At 31.9% G+C, this 16,531-nt stretch overlaps 1 protein-coding gene across 5 annotated transcripts; it reads right to left on the bottom strand.

Annotated features, from left to right (window-relative positions):
* Positions 1–7,788: 7,788 nt before the first annotated feature.
* LOC114310019 (uncharacterized) lies at positions 7,789–15,174 on the bottom strand. 5 transcript variants are annotated; one of them, XM_082874979.1, is made up of 11 exons: positions 14,783–15,174; positions 12,875–13,002; positions 10,993–11,130; positions 10,495–10,696; positions 9,832–10,113; positions 9,698–9,756; positions 9,351–9,387; positions 9,182–9,253; positions 8,947–9,097; positions 8,647–8,778; positions 7,789–8,475 (listed from the first exon to the last, which is right to left on the bottom strand). In XM_082874979.1, exons 2-11 carry the CDS (start codon positions 12,993–12,995, stop codon positions 8,056–8,058), a joined length of 1,614 nt encoding a protein of 537 aa, XP_082731105.1. In that variant the 5' UTR covers positions 12,996–13,002; positions 14,783–15,174; the 3' UTR covers positions 7,789–8,055. The 5 variants fall into 5 exon arrangements, with proteins under 5 accessions (XP_082731105.1, XP_082731104.1, XP_082731106.1 ...); XM_082874978.1 differs by having other exon boundaries at positions 13,993–15,087; XM_082874980.1 differs by having other exon boundaries at positions 14,137–15,084.
* Positions 15,175–16,531: the final 1,357 nt, after the last annotated feature.

Below are 16,531 nucleotides of genomic sequence, written 5' to 3'. Positions count from 1 at the left end.
CTAAACCTCAAGAGAGGTATATGTAATTTGCCCTAATTTTTATCATAAATTTTTATAAAGAAATGGTCATCTGGGTGATAATCGGTGGAATATTTGGCCTGTCATTTGGTGATAAAGATAATTTGTAGTAAATATAATTCATAATTGCAATGGTTATAAACAGTGATTTAATAAAATATAAATTTAACTTTAATTTAATGAAAGATTTGAGAAATTTTGAATTTAATAAAATATTTGGTGCTGGCAAAATGTGAGTTTTTTTTTTTTTATCAAATTTAAATTTGATGAAATATTTGGTGTTAGATTGGAGAGGGTGTTAGAAATTATATAATTTTAATTTGGAAAAGCTTATGGTACAGATGTATTTTATAACTAAAAAAAAAATTATAACTAAACATGAGATATAATTAAATATCTCAAAAATAATATCATAATTAGAAAATAAAATTAATCATAATTAAATAAGAAAATAACGTCACTAAAAGTATGTATGATATGAAATTTATATTGTAAAATTCTCCTCTTTTTACTTATTTATTTATTTATTTGTAAATAAAAAAGACGTAGCTCAGGCTTAGGCAGACACCAATCCTAGGTAAGTCTCCCCCAACGTTAGAATCAGCGAGCTGGAATAGAGAAACGCAAGAATGTCACACTTAGAAGCAATGGGGACCCGAATACAGGTCTTAAATTCTCCTTTTAATTTAAGACCCATTGCATTTCAAGCCAGTGAATCCCAACAAATAAATAAAATTGGTTTTTTTTTTCAATTTTTAAATCTACAAAATCAATAAGGTTGACAAATATTAAAATTGTTATTTTTTAAAAAAGAAAAAAAAAAGATATCTATAAAAAAAATTACAACATGATGAAAATTCTAAAATATTTCATTTAAAATTGATCTTTTGCAAAATAATTACAATCAAATGAGCATAATTCTTATAAATTTACAATTGTATTCTTCATTTTATCTCTACTTCGTCCATTTCTCTCTATTCTTTCATTCTCTTTAAAATCAACCCCATCAATACACTCTTATGGTGATGACACTCTTTTCCAACCCTAATCGACTGCTATTAATTTCTCTATGCACCATTCTCAAATTTTTGATATTTTCATTCTGAGTCCTCTACAACTCTTACCTCATCTTACTCTTTCTAACATTAATTACAATTATTTGATCAAATTATAAAATATTCTATCTGATTGTTTATAGTGGAATTATTTTAAAATTTTCCTTTAAATTGCAATTTTGTAATTTAGATCCATTTTTTTGCATTTTTTTTTTTTTTACAATTTTTTAAGCTCAAAACAAATAAACGTATAATTTTTAACTTATTTAGGCCTAGTTTGGGAAGACTAAATAAGTGCACTTTTTGACTTTTTATGAAATATGAGTTGGGTTTGGGTTGAGTTTGAAGTGATGTGTTAGAGAGGTGATGTGACTTAAATAAGATGATGTGACTTAAATAGGATAGTCACTTTTTGACTTTTTATCTTTTTTCAATCTTCCTAAACTAGGCCTTAATTAAAAAAAAAATTAAATAATACCAAACGGGGTCGGTTTAGCAAAACAACGCGAACTGATCAAACAGGCTTTAAAAAAGAGGCGCAAAATTTGCTAAAACCCCCGAAGCAAGAAAAGAGTTGGATTTGCTGTGAGAAGTTCATACCAAAACCCGACCCTTGATCATCAAATCAAGAACAAAATGATGAGAACAAGGTTGCTTTGGTTCACCTTCGGATTCGCATCGGCCTCTGCTGTAATCACTCACTTCGTCTTCAAAGATATTTGGTCCGATCGCCAATCTCTCTCTTGCCAAGTACTAAATCTCTTCTCCCCCAAATACCCATTTCTAAAATCTCGTTTTTTATGCATAATTTTACTTTCATTTATGATTTATGTGTATTGTTTGTTTGTTTCACTCAGTTGAAGCAGAAGTTCGATGCCCTAGACACCAGAGTCTCTAACCTTGAACCAGTCATTCGTTCCAATTCCACCCCCCATCAGGTAAATTTCTCAATTTTCAATCTGGGTTTTGATCACCAATTCTCAATTTTGTTAAATTGTTTCTAAATTTCAATGTTCATTTGTGTGGTTGTATTTTCTAGGGTTTGCTTTTTTCTTCTCTACCCACCCAGTTCTCAGTTATTTACTATTTGTTTAATGTGTAATGTATTATCTTAGGGCACAGTGGATGTGTTTGTGTGTGTTGATAATCTCTATTCGGTGCCCAAAATGGAGAATCTTGAATCTATTGTGTATGAAAACCAAATCATATACAAACATTTAAACTTAAATAAATTAGATATACAACTTTGACGCAACAATTACATTGCTTTAGTAACTTTGTCTGCGATGCTTTCATAATGTATGGAGATAAAATCATGCATGGACATAACATAATTCATGAAATTCTAGGAGAGTAGGATGTGATAATATAATTATTTAAAATTTCTATGCTAACTAATCAGACAAATGTCATTTAAATAATTCAATTATGCATAATTTCATTTTATTTTCTATTGGAGAGTCTTTGTCATATGCTTAAATTGTGATGGCCATATACTTGATGTCAAAATATCTTTTCTCATCTTCTTTGCCCCTCCTATACACTCCCCTTCCCTTCAAAAAAAAGGTTGGGAACTTCTACTATGCCAATCCTATTCTCAAGTGTAAGAGCTACTCTTATTAGCCAAGTTCACTATATAAAATCTATATTTCAATTATGGGGACCGCTAAGAAGTCTTAGGCACTTGTTTAAAAGTATCAATGAAGTTTCCATGTTCATAATGTGTCTGACATGGATGTGGCTCTTTATTGAAGTATCCTATGCTACTTAGGCCTAGCACCGCCTATATTGTCCACTCACCCGCATCTTGTACACTAGAATTAATCAATATTTTGCTTGAGAACTACCACATTAGGTTTCCTTAGATGAATGTGTTGCTGCTTTTATTTCCATGGAACCACAAATTATCTTAAAATTTGGTTTTCTTAGGTACTAGAAGATCCCTTTATTGTATTTAAACTCTGGTTTTGAACGAACTCATTAAAAAGTTCAATGGAGTGAGTTCCAATGTTCATTTCAAATGCTTTTTCACTACCTATTGTCTACATGATTCCTTTTGGTAATTACTTCCGCCTTAGGAGAGTTTGCTTTCCTATCAAATATCTATCAATGCTTCTGGGGATGGAAATCATCATTCCAGTTTGACACGGGTGACCCTTCTCCAGACCCTTACTTGAGGATCAGGACTTGCACCCCAAAACTGTCCCAACTTAGATAGTTGGGGAGAGAAGAGAAATATAGTCCCTTACATGGAACAAGTTCTGCACCCTATTCGGTTCAGTTTGAAATTAATTGCAAAGACACATGACTCTAATCAAATGGCTGAAGGAATGAAGTGGCGTGCACGCAGCGCATGCATATTGCTACAAGAGTGTGAGATTGCTGATGTGGGTGGGGAGGCCTGTTATTGAAGCATTCATACCTAACTCCCATTCCAAAAGCCAATGTGGTATATCATCCAGGCAAATGACTCAACTCAACTGGCTTAAACAAAGTAATTTATGAAATTTCAACTTAGAATCAGATATCATATATCATATAGTTATCACACTGACGATAAGTTTGTGAGAGAGTACAAATGCTTGTTGTCTTGAGCTGCTTGCCCTTATGGGTTGTATATTTGGGGCAGATTAACAGAATTAACAGAACTCAATTTGGGTGGGTTGTGCCTTTTTTTTTCAATCACCACCCAACCTCATTTCTTTCACAAGTTGTCATCCCTAGATGCTTGGAAGTTTAATAATGAGATTCAGAGGCCTTGTTTGGTTTATGTTTTGAGATATTATTTCAAAAATAATTTTTAGAATAGAGTTTAGAAATTTTGTTTGGTTGTATATTTTGAAAATAGTTTTGGAGTGTTAAGTGTTGGAGTTTGGAATGATTTGATATTTTTTTGTAGCTGAATAGATGGGTGTGAGAGAAAAAGTGATTGAGATAAGAGAGAAAAGTGATTGATTGATGTGTAGTAAAGAGAAAAGTGATTTTGGAATTTTTTCTCCAAAAACATGTTTTGAGAGACAAACCAAACATGCCTAGAAACTTACCATTTGTATGATGCCAAAATTAAACTGTCTGGTAATTTGCTAACACTTTTCTTCAACAGTTTCAAAATGTATTTGCTGCATATTCAATGCCCTTCCTTGCTTCCATGAATTCTATTGTTTTATTTAGATTGTTTTTATTTTAGTTTTGTTTTTCCTTTTCAATAACTCATGATTTTTCTTCTTATGGTTGAATTGTATTGTATTGCAGGATGAAGGAAATTTGAATTGAAGCACTACACATCTCTGGATGTAGCCTTTCTTTTGCTGGGATCCTGAATTTTTTGCAATTTATCATTTGAAAGATAGCAATCTGTCGCTTAGTCAATTTAGAATTGCTTTTCTTGTTTCCATAGGATCGTGTACTTGCAGTCTCATGAAAGCCACATGGTTTTTACTTCAAATGTTTCGGTTCTAAAAGGATGTGCAGTTATATCTCATAATAAATTAGGTTTCTATTCTCATCTCTGTTTTAGCATCCAAGACAAGATGCCTTCACGTGTAGAAGTTGTGTTACAAGTTTTTCCTTTTTCATTTTGTGATAAGTTGTTGTCAAATCCTCTTGGTTGTTCGATTTGGCTGCCAATTGGACCTCATAATGTGATCTTCAAAAGATCGACAATGCTAGGGACCTTATATTGAAGTGTCAAATTTATATGAAAAGATTAACAAATGTGGCCAATAGTACAATACTTTTCTGCACTGGGCTGCTCATCCATTTCAATCCTTGATGCAACAGTTTTTGGTCCTTAAAGAGGTACCTATTTGAAGTATACACACACTACTTTTACACAAAAAATTGACCATCCATAACAAAAACTTAATCTCATATGGTTATAACATGTGTTATGGTGTGGGACATGCCCTCGTGTGGTCAAATTTTCTGTGAACGAGTGACTAATCATTTTTCTTCTTCGGATATGTTGATTGGAGCAACTCAGATTGGCTAGTTGAGAAGCTGAATCTACAGAACAGACCAACAACTCCAGGATGATACCATGCTTCCTAGTGATGCGCTTCAATGTAGATCGATTAACTGTGAAAACAAATCCAAGTGAGGGAAACTACTTTCATCTATGACTGCCATCCGAACATACCAACTTCTCTACGATAAAGAACACAACGAGATAATAATAATTGGAGCAAGATTAGAGGCAGCAACTTCCAAATGTATGAGCTTTCACCTGCGATGTCTTTAGGTTTCCTTCCAAAATGTTGTTTGCGAATGTTTAAAATCAACACCAACTCTCCACACATCTCTAGAAACTTCCACACCTCTCATTTTCTCTCTTTAGTATATTTTCTCCTTAGATATTTCTCTAGATAAAAATTTCTAGGTATTTTATTTTTCTAGGATCTCTCTAGATAGTTATCTGAAGATATTTTATTACAATTTTCTAGAAAATAGTTTTATACAACAAGATGAGCATACAAATGTAGGGCAAGGATTTAATTGTCACAACTATAAATAAGGAGAGAAGTGAAACCTCAAGTCTTCATTGTTCAACTATAAATAGGGAGGTTGCAAACTCAACAAAGAACATTAATGTTTTTTTTTTTTATTAGAGCAAACAATAGCAATGTTGCATTAATTACACCAACATCCCCATGAATAGAATCCATCATTGAAACATCATCTTGTCTTCACTTTTGTGTAGTTTTGGGGAGTGGCTATTTTAGCCAAAAAACCAAAAAGTCAACTAAAACTAGTCACATCACCTCTCTACTTTTCTGCACATCGTTTCGTAAAAAGTCAAAAAGTTACTAAAATAGCCTGTTCCCAAACGAGGAAGTTTAATTCATCAAATGACTATTAACTTGTGGGTATTTATTGAAATGGTGATAATGCAAAATAGGAAAACATCTATTTTGTTGTTTATGTATCAAAATTCATGAGCTCTTAAACATTGTTAAATGCTTCCAATTGCACATTCTCCATTTAAGTTCTTGGGGAAGCTTATAACAATTAACACTCTTCTTTAGCTTGAAATGATATTCCATTTTAAGCAATAAAGCAAGACTTCCATCAACTGAATAATAGACACTACTTCCCTCCGAAATCATCAACTCGCCATAATTGTTCAATTCATAAAATTCCCATTTGGCACACCAATACCTAATATTTCAATATCGAATTGATCTATTTATTATTCTTTTGATAACACAAAGCTATGCCTAATAGAATTTTGTTAGTAAATTGTTATACAGTCAACCAAAAGAACCGAACATCAAAGTATTTATATTATATTACAATATAAAACTCTTACTTTATTGCTTAAAATATTTTTTTGGGGTGATGTTTGTAAAAGAGTATGAGTGATCATATCTTTAATCATTTATAAATGATTTGTGTTTTAATCTATGAGTTTTTAATTTGAAAGTGGTGTATTTAGTTGATTAAATTGGTTGCTTGATCAATGTACACATCAAAAGCAGAGAGATATTCGTCTCTAAATTAATAAAATAAGAAATTCAATACTCTAGTCTCATCTTCTATTGGCATGACATGTCTAATCATTTAATTGTATGCTTGTTGGTTGGTTTAATAGTATGTTTGCATTGGTTGGTTTGAAAAGAAAGAAAAGAAAAATCCTTTGTCAATAATATACCCTACTTTTAAATATTATTTAGTTGTTGATTTTTATAAAAAGTTTTTTTTTTTTTGTTCTTTTCTAGATTCGTCTTAAATTGTGGGTTAAAATTTGTATCACATGAATATTGAGCACCTTCCTCCTGATGTTGGGAAATGATACCAAACTCTGAAGATGGATAAGCCGAGCTGTATCCTTAATGCATTAAAGTTTTGTTATAAGTGAGTTTTGACCAAATTCTTCAAATATTAAATAACTAAGGGTAAAAGTGTAAAAGAAAAAAGCTATTTGTTAACTGCATTTGGCTGACAACAATTCAGATGAGGAAGGTTTTGTCTTTTAATGTTCCTTTAAAAAATGTCAAGAGAGATCCTTGTATTTCTTTAAATCTCATGGGAGGTTAATGTAATTTACTCAAGAAAAAAACAAAAAAAAACAACCCAACCCAAACCAAACCGATATTGCACAGTTTGGTTTGACTTAGCTCCATTCAGTTGTGGTTTGATTGCGAACCAAATCAACTCGACTAGGCAGGGCTTTTGAATTTTGAGACACAATTGGGTTGAGCAGCCTGATTGAATTTAGCAATTTTTCTCGTGTTCTAGAAGGCTATTGCCGAAGGCTTTCTAGTTTTGTAGAATTTGTTTACTTTTGCCATGTCATTAATAAACATGGCTAAGATGCTTTTAAAAATAATACAATAATTTTTTTAGTTTTTTTTTCTGTATTATTTATGTTTTTAAGTCAGATTAAACTGGGCTCTTGAAATTAATTGTGTATTTTTCATCACCATTATGAACTTTCCTCTTTCATGTTCTGATGGTTTCATGATATTACTATAACCACATAAACCAAGCTCGAGTTATCATTGATTCCATAGTCAAATTTCATTATTCTTAATATATAAAACATGCTATAGTTTGCTTTAAAAAAAATGCTTTAGTGTTTACAAGTAACAAGTCCATGGATATGTTGATGGTAAAACTTTAATTTTTATTTTTACTTTTTGGGATAAATAGGATCTAAAATGGATGATTTGTTTAGCTATAACATGGATTTTTGACAACATTTGATGAAAAAAAATTAGAATAATATGAAATGTATAGAATTGCTTGAAATATCCTAACAAGCCATTGAGGGGTTTGTCCCCATATTTGGCTTTTTATAGATATCATATGTACAAAAATTTGTTATCAGACCTAAAACTAACTCCCTACACCAAGATCTTTTCGATCATGTAATTCTTCATGATGATAATTGTGATCCGTTTTCATTTTTCTTGCTAGATTTTTTTGAACTCTTGTTGTGTGTATGTTTACAAAATTCTAGAGAAATTTCTCAGTACTTAATTTACAGTACTGAATTAAGATTTGAATCCTTTCTAGTTGCTTTAGCTACTCCAGATTCCATCAATTCTGCTTCCATGGAATGAGATTTCACCGAACAATCTGAAAATTGACGTTTTTGCTGATAATGAGCTTCAACGGTCCATATTAGAACCACAGCCACCATTATAATTGAGAGAAACAACAGTGCTGCCCACACCATCCGTGTGTGTCTCTTTAATGGTTTGCAGTGTCTCTGAAGGATTTCGGAAAAAGCTTCCTCCACAGGCTGACACTGTACCAAATTCTCCATACCCGGATATGCATTTAGTAGTGTCTGTATTGAATTTGAGTAAGCCTCCACTGTTCTAAAATCGTTAGTGGAGATTAACACTCCTTCGCAAGTTCCACTATTCGCATCTGAACATGTATACGTCTTCAATACCTTCAAAACATAGAAAAGAAAACAAAAGATTGTATTGACATAGGTCACTCTTAAGTATTTGTCAAGACATACTTAACATATCAATATATGTAAGTTTATGTATGTTTTTATATATATAATATGATGAGCTTGAAGTTATGGAAAAATAATGTGCCTTTTCTTTGAGCATACCCGAGGGATGTCTCCTATTTTTATTGTATTAGATGGACAGCTATTTGGTTGGTATTGGTACTCTGGTGGTTCTGAGAAAGGATTGCAGACTTGAACCATGTTTTGATATGATGTTGATATGTTTGCGTTCACCTGTAGAAGATGAAAAGATGATACTTCGTATTGAGTAGAATCAAGGGGTCATGTTGAAGTAACTTGAATCAATTTGTTTAAAAATAAAAAAAATAAATGAAAAATATATAGGGACTTGAATTAAATTGATTCAATTTGTTTTTCTGAAAAACATGTCATTATTTTTACCTCATTTACTAGGTTATAAATCCCAGCACTGACATCCGACAGGGCTGACTTTGCAGAAAGCAGTTCATTACAGGGAAGGATTGAGCTCAAGCTGCTATTATAAGGATCTCGGTGGAAGTCTTCAAGAGCTGTGCATGTATCTCCCTCGAACCTGAAATCAATTGATTTTATTTTCAGAACAAAGTATTCTTTCTCGTAAGACTAAGAACTCGAGAAGGAAATAATTTGACTGTACTTTTCTATGAAGAAATACACCCCAAAGAAAAACCAGCACAGGATTGTGAGCAACCAACAGAGAACAATAAACCTGTATGATTTGAAAAACTTTATGAGAAAATGAAGAAAATGAATTTCACAAGCAGGTCTCCAAGAAGTCAAATGGTTAAAACTTAATGCACACTTACACATAAAGTGCTCTTTGTAATCTCAGGATTCCAAGCACTGCATCGAAGAAATTTCATTCATAGTACAATTACTTTCAGTATGATAAATATATAAAACTGAAAATTTAGGAAAGCTGACCACTGTGTGTTGTTCTAAATTGTGAATATTTCAACATTTCATTTCGAGTTCAAAAAGATTACCAAAATATAGAATTTCTAACATTTCATATATAAACTTTCCACGTGAATAGGTGTACTTAGTAACGTAAGTATGGACAATTGTTATGATTTGAAGTAGGTTTGGAATTGATTTCAACAATGAAATTTGAAAATGAATGAAGGACAAGTATTCAAAAGCATATATGCACCTGATAGGGCAAGCACAGTAACCAAGTTGAATGAAATAATCACTACAGTTAATATGTACCTGCAAAAAGAAACAAACATTATGGTTATGCACAGAGAGAGAGAGAGAGAGAGAGAGAGAGAGAGAGAGATTTACACTATCTTCAAGCCCTTGTTAATGGCATGCCTGTTCTTCTTGGCTTGTCTTTGTATAACTGCAGCTTCAGAGTCAAGCTTCTGGGATGTGGAGGTAAGCAAGCCTGTATAACTACTACTTCCATTAGATACTTCCAAGTTGGTACTGATGTCTTTCATTGCTCCAGTTGTGTTATATATGGTTTGTGATGCATCATTTGCTGTGTTAATGACAATGTCTACCACTTTTTTTGCTCTTGAATGAAATTTTGCATTCCCTCCCAGAACTAATCCAGTCGCGACTCTGCCATGATAAAATGGATAGTACATTCAGAATGTCATAGTGATTGGATTTGATCACTTTCACAAGTTGAAAATAATTGTAGTATATAAGATCTTTTTGCATCGTACGAAGTTTTGTTGCAAATACAAGCTGTTGTCAATTGAGTTTCTTAAATTCATAATATCTGCAAGCTGTTGCAATGAATTTTAGCTAAGGGAGATAAAGTGATATTGAATGATAGTTCAGAGGTAAAGTGTAATTTGTTATAAAGGGTATATTCATTATAATGGTCTAAGCGTTGCAATTTTTAGTTCAGAAAGATAAAGTGACACGAAACTATGATTAAGCGGTTAAAGTATAATTAGCCCTATTCTATATGGACTAAAGAGCTGATAGACTTACATTGCTAGAACTGTGAAGAATGTTGCCAAAAGAATGGGCCAAAGATACCACTGCTTGTGACAATGTGATCCCTTCTTCTTCTTCAGCTTTCTATTGCTATTTTTACAACAAAAAGAGGTTGCCAGCAAAAATCCCCCATATACCAAACCACATAAAAGCCACAACACCCCAATGGCATATCCATATATTCCTGTAAATATAGCTGACTGCACAAAATAGTACGAGGAAAAGTTATTGTTTGGGGAAGCAAAAGTTGTGCTTTTGTTTTTCGGAAATGAACATAGTGAAAAGAACAAAAACACACTTCGTTTTATGTTTGTGCAAAAAACAGTTTCAAAAGATTGAAACAATTTTTTGATACTTCCTAAAAAGTGGGTAGTTTTCAGAAACAGTTTGCCAAAGAAATTTTTTATTTTTTCTGAAAAAAAATGAAAACAAAAACACAACCAAACAGATGTTTTGGAGGAGACAGAGAGAGAGAGAGAGAGAATTGAACACTTGCACTCCAATAATGCTTATCAGTTATGTCATATCCTCCTCTATATTTCTTGAAATGATTTAGAGGATCCACTCTTACAGTATCATCTGATTGTCTCATAGGTTCTGAGATGTTTACTGCTTGAAGCAAACTCCTTCCTAGAAAAACCACAAAATCATTGAACCATAATTTGTTAGTGACAATGGTTACATTTTTTGTGGCTCAACTCAGATTTTTCTTTAAAATCAAAGGTGATCTTCAAAATTAAAACCTCAGTCTGAGCCCAACAATTATAGAAGATCATTAAATTACTATCATCTTACGGTTAACGAATAGTATGGTTTTTTGTTTTATTTTATTTTATTTTATTTTTTGGGATGTTGTTTTCTTTAGGTCATAGTGAAATTTTGGTTTTGAGAATTATTTGGTATTGAAATAAGTTGTGATAGTTGTCCTACTCTATGAAGCATGGACACGCCAAAATGGAAGCCGTGGCGGTGTCGGATACGGGGACACGCCGGGGACACGGGGACACGCCGGGGACACGTACGGGACACGGCATCTGGCGTGTCCCCTTAATTTAATTAATTTTTTTTGCGAGGGACACGGCGGAGACACGGCAGAGACGCGTGTCCAAATCTGGACACGCCATGGGACACGGGAGAAGAGTAAATGAAAGAGAAAGTGAGTACAAACCTGGTCGGCGACTTCTCAGCCTTCGATCTCGAGCCAATCGACCTCCATCCAGTCCATTTCGACGATCCAGTGCACTTCAACTCAGAGCTTCTCTCTCGCCTTCGGCTTCGCATTTGCAGAGCTCTCTTTCTCTCGCCTTCTCTCTCTCTCCCTCCCTTGCGATCGCGATCGCTTCTGTCTCCCTCTCTCTCGCTGATCGCGATCGCGCAATCGCTGGGCTCCTTCTCTCTCGCTGATCACGATCGGTGGTCTGGTCCCCCTCTCTCTCGCTTTTGTTTCTGTCTCCCTCTCTCTTCTGTCTCCCCCGTCTTTATCCATATAGTAGTATAATATATGTATAATAACTATTATTATATTATAATAACAATAACTATTATTATTATTATATATTATAACTAATAACTATTATAATTATTATATTATAATAACAATAACTATTATAATAACTATTATTATTATTATATATTATAACTAATAACTATTATAATTATATATTATATAATAGTTATTATATAACATAAATATACTTAGAAGATAATATATAATACAATGGTTATATATTATATAATAGTTATTATATAACATAAATATACTTATAAGATAATATATAATACATATTATAAAATAATATATACTTATTAATAAATAAATAAAATAAATAAATAAATAAATACATATGTAAAATAAAATAAAAAAATTAATTAGAACACATTATTTAAAAAATATAATAAATAAATAAAATAATTAATGTGCATTAAAATAAAAATAATTATAAAAAAATTAAAAAATTTGCCGTGTCCCCTGCCGTGTCCGTGTCCCCATTTTTTAGAAATTGCCGTGTCCCGTATCCGTGTCCGTGTCCGTATGCGTGTCCGTATCCGTGTCCGTGCTTCATAGGTCCTACTTAATTCAAGAAGTTCAAAAAATGAAGGAATAGTTTACACTATTCAGGAATTTTGAATTTTTTTTTAATTATTAGAATATACAAGAGTATTAGCATAAATTTGAGAAATTTTAAAAATGGAAATTTTTTTAATTATTAGCATATACAAGAGTATTGGCATGAATTTGAGAAATCAAAAAAAAAAAAAAAATTGTGGTCCGAATTGGCCACTGCTGGGCTTGGGTGCTGTACTGAATAATTTTCAGTTATAATGTGTATGAATATGACTAAAGTTAAAGAAAAAGGAATTTCTTTGTCCTTACCAAGTGGAGAGCTTGTAAATGTGGTCGTTGGTCCACCTTCAATTTCATTGAAATTTAAGGCCCAAATTTCCACCATGAGAATTAGGGAAACAGTCAGTTTCGTCATATTTGTGGACCCCATGTTTAACCTGTCAAAATAATTAAAATTGAGTAATTTCATAGAATCAGCAATGGTATAATTTTACAAAGAATGATTTTTTAAATGCTTAGAATTCAATATTTAATCATTAGATTCATTTAAAGTGTAACGGCACGGCAACAATTTTAAATATCTACCATAAATTTCAAATTTTGATATATATTTTAAATAATTTTCTGTGATGGTAAACTTTTTTGATAAAATTATAAGTTTAACATGTTTTGGAATTGACCTAATTTCCGATTATGCTTTCCTAACTAATGTATTACCATCAACAAACCCCCTGAATTTAGGATATGAGACAAACAAATAGAAATGTTATGTACTCAAAAAATTATTTAATGAAGCAACTAAAATTTAAAATGTTTAGAAAAATAAATCTGACTAATACATTTTAAGCTTAAACACCTTATTGATTTTTTTATTTTATTTTAAAGATTAATACTGTATATAAAAGAATTTCTCACTAATTTTTTTTTTTAAAGTTATGCTTTGTGTTAGTGATAAAAAAAAAATCAATTTGTATTTTTAAGTACATAACAAACTAACATATCCCATTGTTAGAGGATCTCCAATGGCAAATGTTATAATAGCATTATCATTGTCAAATTATGACAATGAGTGCATTTGGCTCAAATTATAGCAATGGTGCTCCAATAGAGGGTTGTCATTTTTGCCATTTTGACACAGAAATTGGTGTGTATGGAACGTTTGGCAGGTCACCAGTTTCCATCTTTTGTTCTGCAAAAATGGCAAACGTGAGGGAGGGAGGGAAGCTTTTGTCGTGAAATGACAGTTATGACAGCTGCTAAAACTTGTGTCAAATTTAACACAAGCTTTGATATTTGTTAAATTTGACAACTGTCATAAGCTTTCTGTCAATTGCTACTAAATTATGACAACAACATATCCAATGACTTGCCATTGGAGATACTCTTAAGAACGTAACTCATCTAAGTTTAGAGAAAGGGAAAGAGACCCTATCAAACTAGTTCTGCTTCAACTTGGTTGCAGAGAACCTAACCCATCAAAGCGTGGAGAGAAGAGAGACCCAAAATACTTTGGTTGAAGCAGAGCCTAACCCATCAAAGTTTACAGAGAGACTTAAGAGGGAGAACCTCACCAATAAAAAGTTCATATACACATACCCAATTGTACATACATATATCTATATATATATATATATAGAGAGAGAGAGAGAGAGAGAGAGAGAGAGAGGGTTTTAGCTACTATGTTGTTTCATGACAGTACTTCAAAGGCTCTATGAAGCTTTATATGATTAGAATTGCAGAACAAAGTATTGAAAGTGAAAATATAAAGTCACCCTCAAAGCGATTAGGCGGTATGAATGTGAATTAGAAAAAGTTTCTTTTTGAGTTCTTTTTTCTTTTTCTTTTTTTGAAAAAGATAATTAAAGTGGGTATAAGAACCCTTTTCTAAAAGCTAGCAACCTCAATTTGAATAGAATCACTATGGTGCCAGTAAGGCACAATTTTAAAAATTTATTTATAAATTACCGAAATATAGTTCTTTTTGAAAAGAAAACGAAAAATCAACATTTTACTACTATGGTTATGTAGAGTCCTAAAAAGTTAAAAAAGAAAAATTAACAACTTTTGGATCAACAACTTTCTCCTTCACAGTTTTGCATAATACAAAAGTTAGAGAGAGAGAAAGAAAGATAACACGTGGAAACTAGTAAGAACATATAAAGGAAAAGAAAGAGCCAAGAAAAGTATACCCAACGATAAAAAGATTCATGAACTCACAACAAAGAGAGAGAGACAATCAAACTTCTCAAACTCAAACTGCCAATGTCAGTGCATGCTCTCTTTTTGGCTTCACTTAACAATATAGTACTCTGCTTTAATTAATCAAAAGTTTCTGAAACTTCAAATACGTTCAACTTCTCTGATCACACAAACCAACCCAATTCAAAAACCCACTATACATATAAAACCTCTGTGGTTCTCTCTCTCTCCAATTCTCTACCATATTCTTATATATGTATGTATAGATGAATGTATGTACGTATGTACATATGTAGGAGGGTGATGTATCTATCTAGATATTTAAAATTTTCAATGCTATCTATCCTACCTTATTTGAGTCTTCAAAGATGTAGAATTCAATAGCAATAACAAATCAAGTCAAACACTTCACCAGAAACACATCTAGAATTTCAAACATTTCGTTAATTCTCTAGCAGACAAAACCCAATTTAGAATCCTCATCAACGTTAATATAAAAATGTCCACTAATATTGTTGGCCGTGTCAAACACTCCCTCATAAGTCATAACCAATTTGTAATCCATGATGTCTAGAGAGAGAGAGGTAGTTTCTTGGCAACTGAATCCACTTCTCATAGTGCAACACCAACTCCTGAACTTCTTTTTAATTTGCATTCATTTATATATCATTCCATTTCTAATGAGAAACGGGTTTCTGAGAAGGCATCTGTTCCTCTCTAAAACTCTCCCTCCCTCCCTCCCTCCCTCCCCCCCCCCCCCCCTCTCTCTCTCTCTACATTGAAGTCAAAAAAACAATAAAGTTTTTTTTTTTTTTTTTTTTATAAAAAAATAAAAATAAATTCTGGTCTGGTAAAGGGCTCTTGGTCATGGCTATAGTCAGCACAACTTTACTTGTCCAGGTGCGGAATGCCCAAAAAAATAGGGGAAATTGCAAAAACAATGTAACAGTGGAGAAATTATTGCATTAGAAATAAAAAATCTTGTGGTGCAACTCTGATACAAAGTGAGGATTTACAACATACACACATTTAAGTTGCATTATCATAAAAATGTAAATAATCTTTGACTGTTCCATTGATTTGATATTTTTCCAAAAAAAAAATTATACAATATTATTTCAAATTCAAAAAAATTAGAGAATTTACGTACAGGTCCTGATAAGTGAATTTATTGTCTCATATGTCCTATGATAATTAATGACATTTTTATTAAATACTATTAAAAAATATCACTAATTGTTAATTTTCAGCGATAGTTTAAAATTTTTATCACAAAAAAAGTTATTAATTATAAGTTTTAGTGATAGTTTAAAAAAATTATATAAAATTGTCATTAATTTTCAACTTTCAGTGATAGTTTGGAAAATTTGTCATAGAAAAACGCCACTAATTGTAAACTTTAGCGACAATTTATAAAAATTGTGATGAAAAAATTGCTAATTGTCAATTTTTAATGACATATGCAAAAAATCTTCACAAAAATTTATTTTTAACGATGATTTTATTAAGACTTATTTTCAATAAAATTTGATGGGAATTAAGTCGATTTTTTAGAACCCATTGGTAGTTTACCTAAATTCAAAAACATCAATATTACACACTTGAATTGGGACAAACATTTAGACCCAATTTCTCAATCCCAAACTTACTAAATTTTATAATTCGTCGAATTAATGCTAAGTAGTCTCATGAGCTACATATTTTACACGTACTAGCCCACTTGAATATATTGTTCTTATAAAAATGCTTGTACAAAATAGATTTATG

The sequence above is a fragment of the Camellia sinensis genome, chromosome 6, assembly GCF_055761805.1.
Source record: "Camellia sinensis isolate YWXY chromosome 6, ASM5576180v1, whole genome shotgun sequence".
In the NCBI taxonomy this organism is placed as follows: domain Eukaryota; kingdom Viridiplantae; phylum Streptophyta; class Magnoliopsida; order Ericales; family Theaceae; genus Camellia; species Camellia sinensis.
This window is presented reverse-complemented; position numbering and strand designations above follow the sequence as displayed.